The sequence below is a fragment of the Carlito syrichta genome, unplaced genomic scaffold, assembly GCF_000164805.1.
Source record: "Carlito syrichta isolate Samal-C Ts95f unplaced genomic scaffold, Tarsius_syrichta-2.0.1 Scaffold302582, whole genome shotgun sequence".
Taxonomy (NCBI): Eukaryota; Metazoa; Chordata; class Mammalia; order Primates; family Tarsiidae; genus Carlito; species Carlito syrichta.
In genome coordinates this window covers 555,081-574,543 of record NW_007246678.1, presented here as the reverse complement: position 1 = coordinate 574,543, position 19,463 = coordinate 555,081, and the positions used below count along the sequence as shown (strand labels likewise).

The 19,463-nt window shown below is 33.9% G+C and overlaps 1 protein-coding gene across 1 annotated transcript in view; it reads left to right on the top strand.

Moving 5' to 3' along the window:
- The window catches only part of RB1 (RB transcriptional corepressor 1), a 173,862-nt gene that overhangs the window by 78,880 nt on the left and 75,519 nt on the right, over positions 1 to 19,463 (top strand). Inside the window, exons 13-17 of the mRNA XM_008056952.2 lie at positions 2,535 to 2,651; positions 4,949 to 5,005; positions 5,092 to 5,123; positions 5,208 to 5,284; positions 6,285 to 6,481. Coding sequence (XP_008055143.1) covers positions 2,535 to 2,651; positions 4,949 to 5,005; positions 5,092 to 5,123; positions 5,208 to 5,284; positions 6,285 to 6,481 — 480 coding nt within the window. The remainder of the gene's footprint in view (positions 1 to 2,534; positions 2,652 to 4,948; positions 5,006 to 5,091; positions 5,124 to 5,207; positions 5,285 to 6,284; positions 6,482 to 19,463) is intronic.

Below are 19,463 nucleotides of genomic sequence, written 5' to 3'. Positions count from 1 at the left end.
CAGGCATGCGCTACCACACCCGGCTATTTTTTTATTTATTGTAGAGATGAGGTCTCGCCAAGTTGCCCAGGTGGGTCTCGAACCCGCAGACTCAGGCAATCCATTCACCTCAGCCTCCCAAGGCACGGGATTACAGGCTGAGCCACTGAGCCCAGCTATATTTACAATTCTTGTCTGGCTCTGTTGGCATTACAGTTTGTAACTCCCAATAGACCCCAACTTGATATCCGAAGGCCCCCTGCTGCAAGAAGAGAGGATGAAAACTAGCATCTATATTCCTTGTTTGCTCCTTCACTTCTTATTTAAACTCAAACTCAATGAGGGTTATTACCCACTGAAATATTCATCCTTGGAAATTGGATATAAGGCCAGGAAGCTTATTAAAAGCTAATTTCTGTAATATTCATAACTGTTTTGAGACTGGGCACAGTGCCTCATGCCTGTAATCCCAGCACTTTGGGAGGTTGAGGAAGGAGGATTGATGGAGCCCAGGAGTTCAAGACCAGCCAGGGCAACATAGCAAGACCTTGTCTCTAAAAAAACAAATAATAATAATAATAGTAGTAGTAGTATTGACTCAGAATCAGTTTTGTTTGTCCAACATGCATAAAGTTGCTTCTGTTTTGGGGTTATCTGTAGCACAAGAATATTTGCCAAAATATATCTACTCAATTACCTATAACTTTTAGCAAGCAGTAATGGTGAAGTTAAAATAATGATCATCTCTTTTCAGATATCATTTTTAATACTTTCTTTAATATTTGGAGTATGTAGGAACTCTTTTTTTTTAATTTGAATTACTTTAGTTAGGTAAAAAATTCTGCCTCAAATACATTTCTTTTTCTTTTTCTTTTTTTTTTTTTTTTTTTGAGTCAGAGTCTCACTCTGTTGTCCAGCCTGGAGTGCAGTGGTATGCTTACGGTCAGCAGCCTCGATCTGCAGGGCTCAGGCGATCCTTCTGCTCAGCCTTCCAAGTAGCTGGAACTACAGGCATGTACCACCATGCCCTGCTAATTTTTCTTGATTAATTGGAGATGAGGTCTTGTCAAGTTGCCCAGGCTGGTCTTGAACCCTTGGGTTCTGGCAGTTCTCTTGCCTCTGCCTCCCAAAGTGCTGGGATTACAGGTGTGAGCCACTGTGTCTGGCCCAAATACATTTTCTAGAACTCAGTTTAAAGCTTAACTTTTAATGAAACTTAACCTAATTATGTAGGCAACAGATTGCATTTCTGAGTTTGAACAGGCTTGAAGGACATTACATTTTTCCTTGATTTTACTTCTTTATTAGTTCAAGCTTCTTCATTATAAAAATAAATGCCATCTTCTCTATGTGTGAAATCTTAGCAGACATTTTGGTCACAATGGTTTTGTGACAGGAAGTATTTCTTTGTTATATGTTTTTAAGATTTGTATGCTGTTTTTTTCAGGACTATAGAATTGTTGGCATTTTAGAATGTGAAAATTTTGAAAGACAAACTACATATTACAAAGAAAACTATAATTAGTCTTAATTTTTGAAAGTTTATTTTCAAATATATAGTTTGAATGTGTTTGATCTATAAAGGTTATAGAAAATAAAATTAGTCTTTGTAGCTGATGAGAATCATGTTTGTTATTATTTTTAATATATCTCAATATGAATTATATAATATTATAATACATAATGTTATATATTTTAATACATCATCTTGTGATATGCTTAATTATTAAAGCTGATATAACCCCATCCCAAATGACACATGTATTGGAACTTCTTTTGAAACTATTTCCCTATCTTATATTTCTGAAAATAAAGTAAAATGATCTAGCTAATTTATAACATTTCTTTCTTTCTTTTTTTGAGTTGGAGTCTCACTCTGTCGCCCAGATTGGAATGCAGTGGCATGCTCCTGGCCACCGCAGCCTCGACCTGCTGGGCTCCGGCGATCCTTCCGCCTCAGACTTCCAAGTGGCTAGAACTACAGGCGCATGCTACCACGCCCTGTAGATTTTGATTTATTGTAGAGATGAGGTCTCACCAAGTTGCCTGGGCGGGTCTTGAACCCTCAGGCTCAGGCAAGCCACTCACCTTGGCCTCCCAAAGTGCTGGGATTACAGGCTGAGTCACCAAGCCCGGCCAATTTATAACATTTTCAAGCACAACTTTAAGTTAGAAAATGACACCAAACTCAAATCTTAGTTTTTCTTGATTTGCTTTTGGGGGTTAACATAACTCTTAACTGAACATATTTTATGACTATGCAGTAGGCTCTTTTTGATGGATGGAATGACTAACATATTTGTTCTTCCTAGCCTACATCATAAAATTTAAATAATAGGTTTCTTTAGTTGTACTTAGTATGCTTTTGGTCACTAGCATCCAATAAAATTCTATCATCTGCTTCTTTTCAGTAGTTATGCCTACCTGGTTATTGTGACAGTCTTTCCACATTTTTATAAGCAGTTAAAAGCTAAAAGTCATAATTGTGCAGCAGAAAATGTTAATTCTGGTTAAACAGTATCCTCAACATAGATTTCTGTTTTTACCTCTTAAAGAACTGCACAGTGAATCCAAAAGAAAGTATCCTGAAGAGAGTGAAGGATATTGGATATATCTTTAAAGAGAAATTTGCAAAAGCTGTGGGACAAGGATGTGTTGAAATTGGATCGCAGGTAATTTGGGTCAATATTGATTAGTGTCACTGTATAGTAGTCATGTTAAAGGCAACATCTATACAGATTGTATAAATACTGATAGTATTTTGTTGAGTAGTGTAAAATACTGGCAAATGCTTTATCCCTGCTGCTTGTGTATGCTGCTATTTATGGGAAACATAAGTAAACGTGTCAGTACAAATAAGAAAAACAGAATCTTTGTTATTGTTAAAATTTTGATGTATATGCTTGTACTTCTACATGTATGAATATTTATGTGTGCATATACTAATATAAATGTAATTATACTATATATATCATTTCTTAGTGGTATTATTGAGTGATGTTTTTGTTGTTGTTTCAGAAAATCTAAAGCTAATATATTGGGTAAGAGTACAGGTTGTGGAGTTATAACCCTGAGTCTATATCTGGTTCTACTGTTGCTAATCTTAGACCTGTACTTTGGCTTCTCTGAGATTCAGGTTCTGTACTTGCTCTGCTTTGTTATGTGCCATTAGTGAAGGTAATATAAAAAAGTATATTTATAAACTGTAGTCCACCATACACATTTACTTCATTGTGGTAAGGTTATATTTTGATACCATCAGTGTTTTAAAAATCTGTATTTTCCCCTTCTTTTTGGTTTTTCGGTCATACATCACTTAATAGTGGGGTTATGTTCTGAGAAATGCAATGTTAGTCAGTTTTGTTGTAGTGTAAACATCGTAGGTTGTACTTAATGTAAACCTAGATGGTATAGCCTACTTATACATCTAGATAGTGTGGTATTACACACTGTTTCTGGGCTACAAACTTGTAAGGCATATGTACTGAATACTGTATGCAGTGGTAACACAATGATAAGTATTTGTGTATCTAAACATAGAAAAGATACAGTAAAAATATAGTATGAAAGATAAAAAATGGTACACCTGAATAGGGCACTTACCATAAATGGAACTTGCAGGACTGGAAGTTGCTCTGGGTGAGTCAGTGAGTGATGAGTGAATGTGAAGGCCTAAGACATTGCTCTATACTACTATAGACATTATAAACACTGCACTTAGGCTATATTACATTTATAAAAAAAATTTTTCTTCAACAGTAAATTGACTTTAGCTCACTGTAACTTTTTTATTTTATAAATCTTAACATTTTTAAAACTTTGTTGTAATGTCACTTAACTGGAAACACAACTATATAAAAATATTTTCTTTCTCTATAATCCTTATTTTATCATCTTTTTTCTGTTTTTCAAATGCTTTCGCTTTTTAAATGTTTTTGCCAAAAACTAGGCCAAGCACACACATTAGGCTAAGTTTACACAGGGTCAGGATCATCAATATGATTGTCTTCTACCTCTACATCTTATCCCACTGGAAGGTCTTCAGGTGCACTAACACTCATGGAGTTATTATCTCCTATGATAACAAGGCTTTCTTCTGAAATACCTTCTAAAGGACCTGCTTGAAGTTGTTTTTACAGTTAACTTTTTTTTTAAATAAGTAGGAGTATACTCTAAAATAACAAAAAAAGCACAGCATAGTAAATATACAAACCAGTAACAGTCATTTATTATCAAGTATTGTGTATTATATATAGTTGTGCTATATTTTATATGACTGACAGTGCAATAGGTTTATTTATACCAACATCACCACAAACATGGGTGTGTGTGTGTGTGTGTGTGTGTGTGTGTGTGTGTGTGTATCTCTATCTCTAAAATTTGGTTATTTTTTCAACTGATGGGAACTAGCTATTTTGTTAAAACTTTTTGCCGGTAAGGTCAGTTTGATCTGATTTTTGCCTGTTTCAGTTTTACTAAATTTATGGACGGAGACTGTTCTCTTAATCCTAGTCAGCTTTCTTAAAAAGATATGTTCTAGGTTGCAAGAAATGTTTTAGTGGTATCCTTGGTATGAATGTTGCAGACTGAAATGGAGTAAAGGAAAACCAGACACTGGACCTCCCCTTTACATAATTTACTTGGGAATGTTAATCATTACTTTATACTGAAGTCTTGAGTTTTAGACAATTTAACTTTTGTGATCTTTTGGTAGCCACATTCCTATGAAGGGTCAGAAGTGTGTTTCAAGAAAAGACTTTTTAAGAAATTAGTAATTGTCAGCCAGATGCAGTGGCACACGCCTGTAATCGTAAGCTCTCAGGAGGCTGAGGCAGGAGGATCTCTTGAGCCCAGGAGTTGGAGACCAGTTTGGGCAACATAGCAAGATCTCATCTCAAAAAAAAAAATTACTAATTGTGGTTTTCTAAAATAGTAGGACCTTATTTTTCTTTTTTTTGTTTGTTTGTAGCGATACAAACTTGGAGTTCGATTGTATTACCGAGTAATGGAATCCATGCTTAAATCAGTAAGTTAAAAATATAATAGGAAAAAAATTCAATGCTGACACAAATGAGATTTTAGTTAAACTTTAAAAAAAATTATCTGTTTTAGGAAGAAGAAAGATTATCCATTCAAAATTTTAGGTAAGCTTTTCAGTTTTAGTAAAACAATTTTTTTGTGTGTTTATGAATGTAAATGTTTTGTAATCATTCTTTTTTTTTCTTTAGCAAACTCCTAAATGACAACATCTTTCATATGTCTTTATTGGCGTGTGCTCTTGAGGTTGTAATGGCTACATATAGCAGTAAGTTAAATTTTAGTAAATAAACAATTTAGTTCAATTTAAAGTTTAAAAAAACTAAGGTGTGATGTGTTTTTTTGGGGGAAGGGGGCCACTATGAGGTTAAGGAGAAGAAATGCATACTTTAGATTACTGTATACTGAAGAATGTAATTGCTTATCGTAGGCCATTTAAGCAGCTTTTTTGAATTATTTCAGGCCGTCTTGGGGATAGTATTTCACTAGGCTCCTATTGTGAACATTTTGATTTCAGGAAAGGTACTTACTGAAATCCCTTCAAAGACCTGTGAGACTGTAAAGTGCCAAAGGAATATTAAAGAGCAGCCTCTACTGATAACGGAAGCTACAACCTCTGTGGTTATGAAACCAAAGATTGGAGCTAAACTCTGTCAGATAAAAAGAACAAACTTCAATAACAGTGTTTTTAAAAATATAATTTTAAATATTTATTTTGCAAATAATGCTGCAAATATTTTAAAAAGTTGCTTGCAGAAACAAAAGAGGAATATTTGTCTAAAGATGCAAAAACAAAATTAACAAAAGAAATTTAAATTGTAAACAAATGAGGAGAACTCCGAATCCTCATTAATAACAGAATAACTGCACATTTTTAAAAATACCATTTTTTAACTAATTAAATTAGCAAACTCTTGAAGAATCCTTCCCTTCCCTCACCAAAGATTAATGAGAATTTCAATGGATATGCTGATGAATTGCTGGTAAGATGATAAGCAATCCCTGATATGAGTTTAGAGTATTTAAAGCTTTGAAAATTTGATGAAAGCTATGAGCCCGTTTTCTAGAAAAAAACATACTTTCAAAATTTGGAAGCCTGTTTTCCTAGGAGTCTGTAGACTCCAAAATAAAAAATTCTTCTCTAAATAAAAATTGTTTAACAGTTCTGATGATTTAATTCTTTGTTTGATAAGACCTTCCAAATAAAAATACCTAGCTCAAGTCTTAATATTTCATACCTAAGTTACATTTTTTTCTTTCATTTTTAGGAAGTACATCTCAGAATCTTGATTCTGGAACAGATTTGTCCTTCCCATGGATTCTGAATGTACTTAATTTAAAAGCCTTTGATTTTTACAAAGTGATTGAAAGTTTTATCAAAGCAGAAGCCAACTTGACAAGAGAAATGATAAAACATTTAGAACGGTGTGAACATCGAATCATGGAATCCCTTGCATGGCTCTCAGTAAGTAACTAGCTAAATAATTAAAGATATTCATTCATCTGCAAATGGATAACAAATTATCTGTTACTGAGACATATTTCCTAACATCTAGAGCAAATATTCAGTTCAATGAATAATGTTACTTCAGTGTATAGCCCAAGAATCAAGTGGAATATTAGGATGGAGTATTATTGGAACTCCCTAGCCCATCAAATACAGCACATCTAATATGGCACTTTAAAACATAGCAGAATTATTTGAAGTATATAGGTAATTTACTTAAAATACAGGTGTTATATTGAAAATGTAAATGTCTGCTCTTTAATTTCAACAAAATAAAGATTTGAGAATTATGTTATTTAGATGATTAAAAAGTACATTTTTTCTTATTTAATTTAGCAGGATTCATTTTGTCCCATTACTAAAGACAGTACAAAAATTTGTACTATTGTTCAGTTATAGATATTGTTTCACATATTATAAGGGCACATAATATTTTCTAGGATTCTATTATAGCATATAAGCTATTCATAAGGCTTTTGTGTTAATAAAGGTAGTATTTCCTATTTAGTAACAGTAAAATATTTATTTGAAGTTCTGTTATGCTTTACAAGTCTGAATAACTAGATAATACTTTGTAAATCATCAGAATTGTAGATTAATAGTTGTTTTCTTTTGAAACTATGCTGCATGCTAAGTTTATATCTTCTAATTTGTATCAATATATTGAAATGATAAAAAATAAAGACTTATGTTAGAATCCTAATTGGCACACATAAACTTAGTTTTAATTTTTTTATGTTTTAACTATTTAATGACCAAGAGATCATTTATTTCTTAGTGCTTTCTTGTATTACTATATAGACAGAGTGGATAGAAGAGAGAAGTAGAGGAAGTTGATAGACATGTTAAATTGCCGTTACTGATTTCATAACTACTTACAGAACAAAATCCTGCTTGATAAGAAAAAGAGTGGTTAGAAGAAAACTTCTTGAATCTGGGGAATTCAATGAAAACAAGGCTAAAATAAATAGATAAGTAAATAAAATAAGCACATAAAGTACTTTTCAGAGGCTTATATGTCCTCTCCTCCCAGAAACTGAAATCAAGAAATTCCTGTATCATCTGAAAGTGACTATTCTCATTTCTTTTAGAGAATTAATTCAGAATCTTCACAATTTAACATTTATAATGTCCAGGGTGCAATTCTAAAATTGTGCATAATACAAAGAAATCAAGTGTTTGCTTTTTGAATGGGATCTTTAAGTCAGCTATAGTTATGCCTCACTTAATGATAGGAATACATTCTAAGAATATGTTATTAGGCAATTATTGTGTGACCATCATAGAGTGTACTTATGCAAACCTAGATGGTATAGCCTACTGCACACCTAGGCTATTTCTCCTAGGTGACAAACTTGTACAGCCTGTGACTGTACTGTGTTCTGTAGGCATTGTAACATGATGGTAATTATTTGTATATCTAAACATAAAAAAGGGATAGTAAGAGTACATTATTATAATCTTATGGGAACACCATTGGATATGTGGTCCATTGTTGACTGAAACATCATTATGTGGTACATGAGTGCTTCAAAGACTCTTTTTTAGAAATTTTGTCTCCTCCTTTTTTCTTAAGTCAGCAATTCAAAGTGTGGACATTGATTCTCTGGTGGCCCCTTAAATCAATTCAGGGGATTTGCAAGGTAAAAAATATAACTACTAAGAGGTTTTTTACCTTTTTGTGTCTGTTGACATTTAAGCTAATTAAAGTCATTGACACCTTTGAGCAACTCAAGGCAGTGGCACCAAACTGGCTGGTAGTCATTGTATTCTTTACTACCACACATTATCAGTTAAAACAAAACAAACAAAATGTGTCAGTATCATTTAAGTATGTCTAAGACAAAGCAGTAAAAAATATTAATTTTGTTGAACCCTGCTCTTGAGCATACATCTTAATATTCAATGTGATGAAACTGAAGTGTGTATAAAGCTGCTTACCAAAGTATGATAGTTGTCTTGAAGAAAAACAGTTATTTTATTGCTTGAGTAGTGAACTGAACTAGTTACTCTTTTCATGAAATGCAGTTTTCACTTGTAAGACTGATGAGCAATTATGTTATTTAGACTTGGGTATCTGGCAGACAGTTTCTTGAAAATGAACAAAGTAAGCCAGTTACCTCAAAGAAAGCAACTGACATTAAATTTACCAATAATACATTTTGTAGTTTCAAGCAAAAATTAGAATTCCAGAAATTTTGTATTCACCACTGTAAGCTTAACAGCTTCCCAGTACCTGAAACACTATTCTGATGAAATCAGTGGTGTTATCAATTAATCTGATTTTTTAAAACGTTGAATAAAGAGATTTGTCAACATTTAGAAGAGTTACATAATTCAGTGTACCAATATTTCCAAATGATCAGCTACATCATATTATAAAATCTTGCATGGAAAGAGATACATTAAAAATTCAAGGTAGATCACTGGATTTTCAGGTCTTAAAATGTGAAAAGTTTATTTCTGTCCATTGATGTTTACGATTTCACACTGCAACTAACCTTCAACCTTCAAGAAACTGAATCTTGTTGAGTTTTGGTGTAGTGTCAGAAAAGAATAACCACAGTTACCTGAAAAGACCATTAAAATATTCCTCCCTTTTCCACCAAAGGCCAGATTTTCTTTGCAAAATAACAACTGCATCAAAGCAAATGTAGAAACAGATATAAGAATTTAGTCAAATTGTAAAGATATTTGCAAGATTGTAAAAGAGTACTACTGTTCTAATTTTTTTGTTTTGAAGATTATGGTTTTTTAAAATAAAATGTTTGTTAGCCTAAAATGGGTTTATTATTGTTTAAAATAAATTAAATATTTTAAAAATCTCTTGGTTTTTTTGAGCCTTAATATCCTTTAATGTAAAGAGTGAAGATTGGACATTTTGTGGCCGCTAGTGAAAGAATATGTAACCACTTCGAAAACATTGAGAGACAGAAGCCAGTCACATAAAACCAAATAATGTTTAATTTCATTTACCTGAAATGTCCAGAATAAACAATTCAGAAGAGACAGGAAGTAGATTAGTGGTTGCCTACAGCTATTGGGGTGGACTAGTGGTTTGGAGGATGATGGCTAGAAGTATGGTGTTTCTTTCTGAGATTCTGAAAATGTTGTAAAATTGACTAGTCAGTTTTACAACAGTTTCTTCTCTGTGAATATATTAAAAACCATTTAATTGTACACATTAAATAAGTGGATTTTATGGGATGTGAGTTTTAAAAAATTCTCAGTTTTAATTAAATTAAATGTTAATTAAATTAATATTTACTTACTAATACAATAAATATGAATAGATATAATCTACATGAACAAAAGTTTTTTGGGTCCTCAGTAATTTTAAAAATGAAAAGATTTATGAGTCCAGAAAGTTTGAGAACCCCTGCCTATGTTCTCTTCTCCATTTGGGCCTAACTATCATTCACACTACCACATTTATTTCTACCTGTCCCTAAGTCTTGAAATGCTTTCTCCAGCTGATTTTTGGACCAAATTTTAAGATCTCTTTTGCCTTTCCTAACCATCCTAGTTCTTAGTCAGTTTTCTCTCATTTATCGTCTTATTCTGTTTACTATCTATAATACTAGTCATTGATGAACTTTATATCTTAGTATATATGTGTCTTTCGTCTTAAATGAATTAATGCATATAGAGCACTTAAAACAGTATTTAACATTGTATTATAACATGTAGCAGTTAGTTACATAAGAGTGAGTAAAGAACAGAGAAGAGTCAATTTATGATGACTTCCAGATTTCTGGCTTGTATAACTGTGTGGATAGTAGTGTCATTCATTATAAGATACCTGGGATTGGATAAGATTTGCTTGGCAAGATGAATTCCATTTGATTATCTTGAGTCTGAAGTAACTGTAGGTCATTCAAATAGAGATGTTAAGTAGCAGTTGGGTATGTGTGTCTTGAACTTAGGAAATAAATCTAGGCTAGGACTTTGGACCTGAGAGCTGCTGCACATACAAAATAAAAACTGTCACCCTTGGGCAACCCCTTCTGGTCCCTCCCCCATTGTGGGAGCTTTTCTGTCCTCTCAATAAATCCTGCATTAAAAAAACCCCAAAAAACTTTCACCCTTTATTGACATTTTATCTTATATCAGGCAATTTGGTGAGCATTTCTTATATTTAATTTTTATAATAATCCATTGGGTAATATCATTCTAGATGAAGAAATGGATACTTAGAGAAATTTAATAACTTGCCCTAGACCATACAAGCTAAATGGCAGAACTTTGAGTTGAACCTAGATCTTTCTGGCTCTGAAACCATTAATCCCTATGCTTTGCTGCAAAACTAAAGTTTGGAGAATGAAAGAATCATCTAAGGGGAGACTGTAGTATGAGAAGAAGGCTAAAGATAGAATTCTGAGGAGCTCCAACATTTAAAGGATGGGCAGGAAAAAAAGAAGTCTGTGTCTACAAAAGAGATTGAAATACGACAACCAGGGAGATAGGAGGAAAATCAGAAGTGTTTTCGTAAGTAGAGCATGACAAAGTCTGAGTGCTTGCTGTTTCAGATACTGTAGAAGCAACCAGTAAGAACTGAAAAGTTTTAGGAACAAGGCAGTCACTGATGACAGTGACAAAGACTGTCAAATAAAATGATGGGGACTGAATGAGATATGAATGAAAGGTAAAGAAATGGGCACAGTGATTACAGATGACATTTATCAAAGTTTTGCCTGTGAAGGGAAGTAAAGATATATTAGAAGTAAAGATATAGCTTGGTAAGTGTGGAGGGAATGTTATTTTTTTAAAATAAGAAATATAGGGATTAAATGTTGATGGAAATGAGTCATTAGGTGTGTTCTGTATTGCTGGATGACAAATTAGTGGCTTAAAGAAACATTTTATTTTGCCTTTGATTTTGTGGGTCAGGAATTTAAGCATGTGATGTGACTGGGGCTAGAGGATTCACTTCTAAGAAACTTTTTCACTCATAAGTCTGTCATGCTGCTCATTGGGGTACACTCAGCTCTCTTCCTACCTTCTTCCCTCCCTCTTTTCCTCTTCCACATGGCATCTTCTTCTGGCCTTCTCGTGTGAGAAGGCTATACTTCTAGCATTTTGGTTTTAGAGTCACCATCCTTCCCGTGGCAGTTGGCTTCCAAAAGGCTTCTAAAAGGACTGTAGCTGAAAGCTATCTGCTGTTGGTCAAAGCAGCTATAGTGCCTGCCCAGATTCAAGGGGGGTGGAGAAACAGATGCCATCTCTTGTTTGAGGAGAGGCTCGGTCACTTTTCAGAAGACCAAGTGACATGGGAAATATTGTTATGGCAAAATGGAAAGAATGAGAGCAATTTTAAGTAAAGTTGTATGTGGATACCATGGCAGGAAATTGAGGAAGTTTCCATTTGATGATGCTGTTAAAAAATAAAGCTGACATAATTTGCTGAGGGTGGGCAGATGGGGGTGGGGAATGGTGCAGAGTGGTACAGTAAAAAGTTTGAGGAGAATGGGTGGAATTTGAAATTGTTGCTATGGAGAAAGAGGATTGCTTGGCAGCACTGAAGCAGTCTTGAGGGCAGAAATCCTGAATCTGTATTACCACCACAGAGTGAGCCACTGACTCAAAAAAAACCCCCCAAAAAACAAAAAAAAAAACCATGGCATATGTTTTCCATTCTTTTATTTAGCCTATATGTGTCTTTATTCTTAAAGTGATTTTTGGATAGGCATAGTAGCTCAACCTGCAATCCAGCACTTTGGGAGGATCACTTGAGGCTAGGAGTTTGAGACCAGACTGGGCAACATAGTGAGACTCTAACTCTACAGATAATAATCATAAATTTCAAGTGATTTTCTTATAGGCAGCCTGTAGTTGAGAGTTGCTTTTTAAATCCAGTCTGAAAACATCTGTCTATACTTCTTTGTTTTGTTTTATTTTGTAATGGTTTGTTTTTTAAATTATAATATACATCTTTAACTTTTCATATTCTACCTTTAAATAATATTATAGCACTTCACGTATAGTGTAAGACTCTTAGCACGGTGTACTTACGTGTTCTTTTCCAACCTTTGGACTATTGTCACACATCTTATTTTAACATAAGTTGTAAACCCATGGTGCATTAATATTACTTTTGCTTTAAACTATCAATGATCATTTAAAGAGAGTTCAAAAGAAAAGAAAAAAGTATCTTTGCTTAATTTACCCTTCTAGTGTTTTCATTCCTTGTGTGGATCCAGATTCCTATCTGGTATTGTTTTCCTTCTGACTGTAAGATTATTTTTTGTTTGTTTTTATCACTTCTTGTGTATTTGTCTATTAGTGATGAGTGCTTTTAGCTTTTATGTCTGTAAAAAATCTTTATTTTACCTTTTTTATTTTTATTTTATTTTATCATAGAGATGTGGAGTAGGTACAAGTGAGGATTAACTATATAAGTCGGCTGCATGCAGGTGAAGTTTGGGCTTCCAAATGGCTCTTATTCCCCCTGGTTGTGGACCAAGTACCCTTTGTGTTGTCACTTGCACCCCACCTTCTTACCTCCCTCCCTCCCCTAGCACTGCCCAGTGACTGCTGATCCCTCCTTTGTGCTAATGTGACTAATGTTCAAGTCCCACTTATGAGTGAGAACATGAGGTATTCAGTTCTTTGTTTCTGATAGTTCCCTTAGACTGATGGTCTCCAACTCCATCCAGTTTGCTGCGAAGTCCATTATTTTGTTCTTCTTTATGGCTGTGTAATACTCCATTGTGTATACATACCACATTTTATTTATCCAGTCTACTTTTGATGGGTAGTAGGGTTGGTTCCATGTTTTTGCTGTTGTGGATAGTGTGGCAATAAACATGCATGTGCAGGTGTCTTTTTGGTAAAATAATTTATGTTATTTTACCTCTGTTTTTGAGAGATATTTTGCAAGGTATTGAATTCTGGGTTAACAGTTTTGCTTTGTTTTTCCTTTGAGTATTTTTTAAATGTTGCTCCATTGGTTTCTGGCTTACATTGTTTCTGATGAAGAAATCTACTTATATTTACTTCTCTGTATATAATAAGATTTTTCTTTCTGGCTGCTTGTAAGATTTCCTCTTTATCACTGGTTTTAAGCAATTTCATTATGATGTGCCTTGGTTTAGTTTTCCTCATATTTCTTTTGCTTGGAGTTCTGCTTGGATATGTAGACTCATATATTTTTATCACATTTGGAAATTTGAGTCATAACTTTAAAAAATACTTTTGTTGACTCCCCCCGACCCCCTTCCCTAGGGAATTCCATTCACACACATGTATTTTGTCATATGAGGTTGCTTGAAGTTGTCTCACAGGTCACTGATGCTCTGTTCTTTTTAATTTTTTTACCTACATGTTTCCTTTCTGTATTTCATTTTGGAGACGTGTTGGGAGATGAGAGAGAAAGAAAGAGAGCTCTCACACGAGCACATGCGAGCATAACATTTTCAAGTTCATTAATTTTTTTCTTCTAAAGTGTCTTTTCTGCTATTAATATCATCTATTGTATTTTTTATCTTACAGTATTTTTCATATAGAAACTTGATTTGGGTCCTTTTTATGTTTTTCTTATCTGTTATGTTCATGGTTTTCTTTACCTTCTGGAATGTATGGAATATAGGTATTAAAACTTTTTAAATGTCCCTGTGTACTAATTTGAGTGACTGTGTCTTTTTAGATATGTGTCTCTTGACTGATAGATCTTTCTTTTTATAAGTCATATTTTTCTTCTTTTTTGTCTGCTTGGTTATTATTTTTATTGGATGCCAAATGTTGTGAATTTTACCTCAGTGGGTCCTGGATATTTTCATATTCCTTTCACTATTGTGTTTTTTGCTTGTTTGTTTTTGAGTTACAGTCTCACTCTACTGCCCAGGCTGAAGTACAGTGGGACTATCACAGTTCACAGCAGCCTCTACTTCCTGGGTCAGGCAATTTTCAACTTCATCCTCCAGAATAGCTGGGACTACAGGCACGTGCCACCACTCCTGGGTAATATTTTACTTTTTTTGTAGAGACGGGGTTCTTACCATGTTGCCCAATCTGGTCTCGAATTCCTGGGTTCAAGCAGTCCTCCAACCTCATCTCCCAATGTGCTGAGATTATAGGAGTGAGCCATCTTGCCCAGCTTCCTTTCACTATTCTTGACTTATGTTTTAGAACACAATTAAATTATTTGGAAATAATTTTCTTCTTTCAAGTCTTTGTCTCATTTTTGTTTTTAGGCAAAGCTAGAGCAGTCTTTAATCTGTAGCTATTTTTTTCTCTACCAACTAGACAATGCTCTGAGTACTCTACCTGATGTCCCATATATTACAAGATTTTTCCACTCTGGCTTCTGGAAATCTTACCTGGTCCTGTGCTCTTTGAATGGTTCTTTGATTGGCTTTGGGTTGTATCCTCACATCATCTGCAAAGGGTTAACCTTAAGTCTTCAGCTGAGTGCTGATCATGCATGCACCGATCTCTAGAGCTCTCTTTTTGCAGCTTTGGAGCTCTCTTTTTGCAGCTGTCTTCTCTCCAATATTGTGTCTTGCTAATTTTAGTTGCCTTGGCTTCCCTGATTTCTCAGTATAGGAGACGCTGTATTCCAGTTTCTCTCCTTGTGTTGTGGCTTGGAAACTCTTTGCAGGCAGTAAGCTATGGATATGATGGGGCTCACCATTTGTTTTCCTTCTCTCAGGGATCACTGTTCTGTGCTGTCTGTTTATTATCTGAAGATGATGATTTCATTTATATTGTTCAGTTTTGTAGTTGTTTAAACAAATCTGGCCGTTTTTTAAAAATCATGGCTGCAGGGTTACTGAACATAAGGCTTAGTGATTGATAAAGCATTTATAAATATGAAATGTGTATTCTTATAGAATACTTTTTAATATTATAGAATTATTATTTCTGTTTTCTTATGTTAAATGTATCCCATCTGAATTATACTGTTTTGGAGAGTATGGACTATATGGAGAACCACTAGTTTTTAAGTACTAGTTATTAACTATTTCCTAGTATCAAATTTAATAAGTCACAAGAAAGTTGAATGTCCTTTAAATGTTGTCAAATGCATCTGACTCATTAAATTGAATTCTGTCATACTGTTTTTCTGTTATCACTAAACATCAACGTATTTCTTCATTCAGTTATACAAATAATTGGTCAGAATACTTTAAGAAAAGATTAAAAATGTTGCTTTCAAATTATTTTTCCAAATTTTACATGAAGGGCTATGTTTTACATCAGTAAAATTGTAATGAATAGCTCTTACAGTCCTGATTTGGTGACAAACTTATAAACAAGTTTTAAGCCTCTTTGGTATTCTTTTGAAATGTCAAACTTGACAGGAAGCGAACACAAAAGGGAGAAAAGTCTGTGGCTCTGAAAAAGCCAAAAAGGATATCTATTGTATGTTTGTATGGTGGATCATTAACCTCTGGTGCACTTTGCACAAAGGTTTCAGTATTTACCATTAGACATTGTTTAAAGAAAAAGTTATATTTTACTGAGAGCTACAGTTCAGGAAGACAAGTGAGTTGTAAGATAATGATTAAGCTGCTTAACAGAAAAAAACTTGGATCAGGACAATGAAGCAGTGTGATGCTATATTTACATTTACACAACAGCCAAATTATATTTTTTAAAGCTCTTCATAAATTATTTAAAATGACTATGGATTTACTTTTTATTTTTATTTTTGCCAGCAAGAAGAAACATTTTAATTTTTAAAATCTGGTTTCTTCTGAAAACATAGTTAAGACTTTAACCTTTCTCACTTTGACTCGATGTATTTCTGTATCTTGCTCTTAACTTCCATGACTAACTAGTAGTTTCTCAAGTGATTTGGGAAACTTTACTATTCAAAATCAAAATTATTTTATTTTGTTCTAAATGCAATTTTGCTTCTTAGTATGTTTATTTTTCCATTATTATTCAGGTATCCAAGCTTGAATACTGAGATTTTCCCCTTTTCTTTCTCTGTAGTTTGATAGAAACTTGTAATTAAAAAAAAATATAGCATCTCAGATTTATTTCATCGTTATTTTAACAATTTGCTTTATTGCACTTCACCAGTTAGATCATCACCTTTCTTTAAGTAATTTGTGTAAGGTCACCCAGTTGGCATTTGAACTCATATTGGTTTATTTCAGATTCCATGTTGGTTTCTAGTAAAGTGCTCTGTCACTGTATAACATTATTCCTGCTAAATCATTCATACCATTTTTATTATAACTATAACATGTAGTCAGGCATATGAGACATTATAAAAGGCAACAATATAGATAGTAAGTTAATTTTATTCTGAGTGAAAAAAATAGCATGTTTGTGTATTTTTTCTCTTGAGTAACATGGTAAGTAACTGCTTTGCCTAGGAGCTAACGAGTAATAGGAAAGGGAAAGGTGGCATTTGTTGTGCAGCTCCTTTGTGCAGTATACTGAGACTGTTGGTCTGATTTATTTTTCAGAAAGAAAGATTAAAAGACTTTACAGGAAAGAGCAAACTGTATTGTAAAAGGAAATACTAGTGTACATATGTTTCATTCACGCAACTCCTAGAAGAGAGACTTTAAAATAAAATGTTTTCCGGATCCATAATAATTTAAATTGAAATTAGGTATTTGGATCTACTTTCAAGGAAATTGAAGGGAGGGACGAGAATGAGGTGAAATGGAAAGCTAGATATATTTTCATAGACTGAAATGTTAGAACTTAGGTTTCTGTTGCTGTTGTTTTACTTTCTCTGTTTTAAATAAAAGATTCTAAGTATGCCTAAAGTCTTCTATAAATAAGAATGAAAAAATTGTAAAGACAAGGAAAGGAAAATAAAGAAAGGCAATAGAAATAAATTTTTTTACAGTGACCTAAGTTTTCTACTAGTGAACTAACAATCTAAAGAGAATTTTAAATAGATATAAAGAAGAAGTACAAACAAAAATAAGGATTGTAACTTGGCTCGTATGAATAATTATCCACTGAAATGTAAGTGTGTGATTACTTTAAGGGGATCTAAGAATACAAGTTCAATTTAATAAAATATCTCTCTTTTTATAATTGTTAAGGATAAGTTAGGTATTAAATAGGTTTTTATGTGCTTCCTCATTTGTTTATAAAAGAATAGCAAATAGAAAACCTCAAAAAATGGAGATAACTGTTATAAATTAACACACATCTTCTGTATTAAATGCTTATGTTGGCCTCAGTTCTTCCTCCGGATCTGTTGATAATTTTAAACATAAAGTCTCTTTCATGTTTAAACCTTTGCTTAAGTGACTTCCAGTACTTGAGCCCTATGGTTGACACCTATGTCTATTCTTTTCTCTATGCATCTACCCCCTTCTTTAATCTTTAAAGCACTCTGACACATGTGAGAAATTGCCAGAGTTCATTGTGGAGAAGTATTCATGACTTGTCCATTCATGTTGCCCCTCCCCACCACACCATCCATACTATACACATCACCCTCCTCTTTGTTCACGAATTGGCACAAGGGACTAAAGTCATTCCGGAATGTAAAAAATAAATAAATAAATCCAACAACTCAGGAATGTCTTTTAGGTAGCCCATAGAAACTTGGTTTAGAAAGCAGTGCTTGGGAAAAGCTCTTCACTTGCTTACTTCTTTGGAATCTTGCCTGGTTATACAGACCCGCATCAAAATAACCCTCATTTATGCATATGACATTTCAGTGTAGAGATAGTAATGGGCAATGTTTTGGCATATGTCTTGTTATAGGCACCATTAAAAGTACTTAATTGTGTTAATTCATTTACTTATCACAACTCTGAAATAGATACTGTCAGTATCACTGTTTCACAGATGAAGAAACTGAGGCACAGATAAATTGAGAAACTTTCCCTTGTCCACAAAACTGGTTGGGGCAGAGCCAGAATTTGAGCTCAGGCTATCTGGTTCAAGACTGAACTCTTAACCTCTATGTTACCTCTTGGTGTATATTAGTTTACTGTTTGATATGTGCATTGTCACAATTAGTTTCTTTGTGCATGTTTTATCTGTGTATCTTTCTCTTTGTAGGTGTTACTATACTGCAGCAGAAGGAGCCTTGGCTTTAGATCACCGGATCTCATGTAATCTTCACAAAAGAATGAACAGTGCTCTCCCTGTTTGATAGATAAGGAAACCTGAGGTTTAGAGTGTCATGTAACTTGCTTTGGTGTGGTTCTGAGCACGTTATGTCTCTATCTCAGGTTTCCTCATCTATAAAATGGGAATAATAATGTTTATGTTGAGAGTTGTGAGGAATAAACGAGCATTTATGATCATGATAATTAGAAATGTAACAATTAATTGTCAGTACCCTTCACTTCATTCCCTTTCTTCTGCTATATTGTGATTTCTTCAGAACAGAGAGCTGAGAACACAGTTACACAGTATTGGACCTGTTTATCCTGGCTCACAAGTATGGAGAACTTTTCTCCCAAGGTGCTCCCCTTCCTTACCTTTTCAAAATAGAAAAAGTTCAGGGGGAAAAGGTGACATGGAATTCCTGCATTGTTCACTGTAGGCAGTGTTCACTGTTATATTACAGTTGGAATTTGTTGTATTGCTTTAGTTATGAATCATGTTAGCAATTACCCTGAGAGCTGTGTTAGTTCACTATTCAAGTACAAAAAAGAAGGAGGTAGCAATAGGAGAAGAATAGCTGGGAAGTATACTGTACTCAACCTGTGGGATGGAAGCACATATACTCTTATTCAGAGGGTCTTATAAAGAGTCATGATGTTACAGAATTGCTTGAATATAGTTTTATAAGTTTGTAAAATTATATCTTAACTGGAATTGTGAGAAAGGGCCCTGGAATTCTGGAAGTGTGAGAAAAGAAGAGAAATATCTTATGAAATATCTGTCCTGATTAGTGTAGTTTCTGAATTTTTCCAGCAAAATAAGAGGTTGTTAAAATTATTGAGTTTAGCCGGGCTTGGTGGCTCAGCCTGTAATCCTGCGCCTTTGGGAGGCTGAGGTGAGT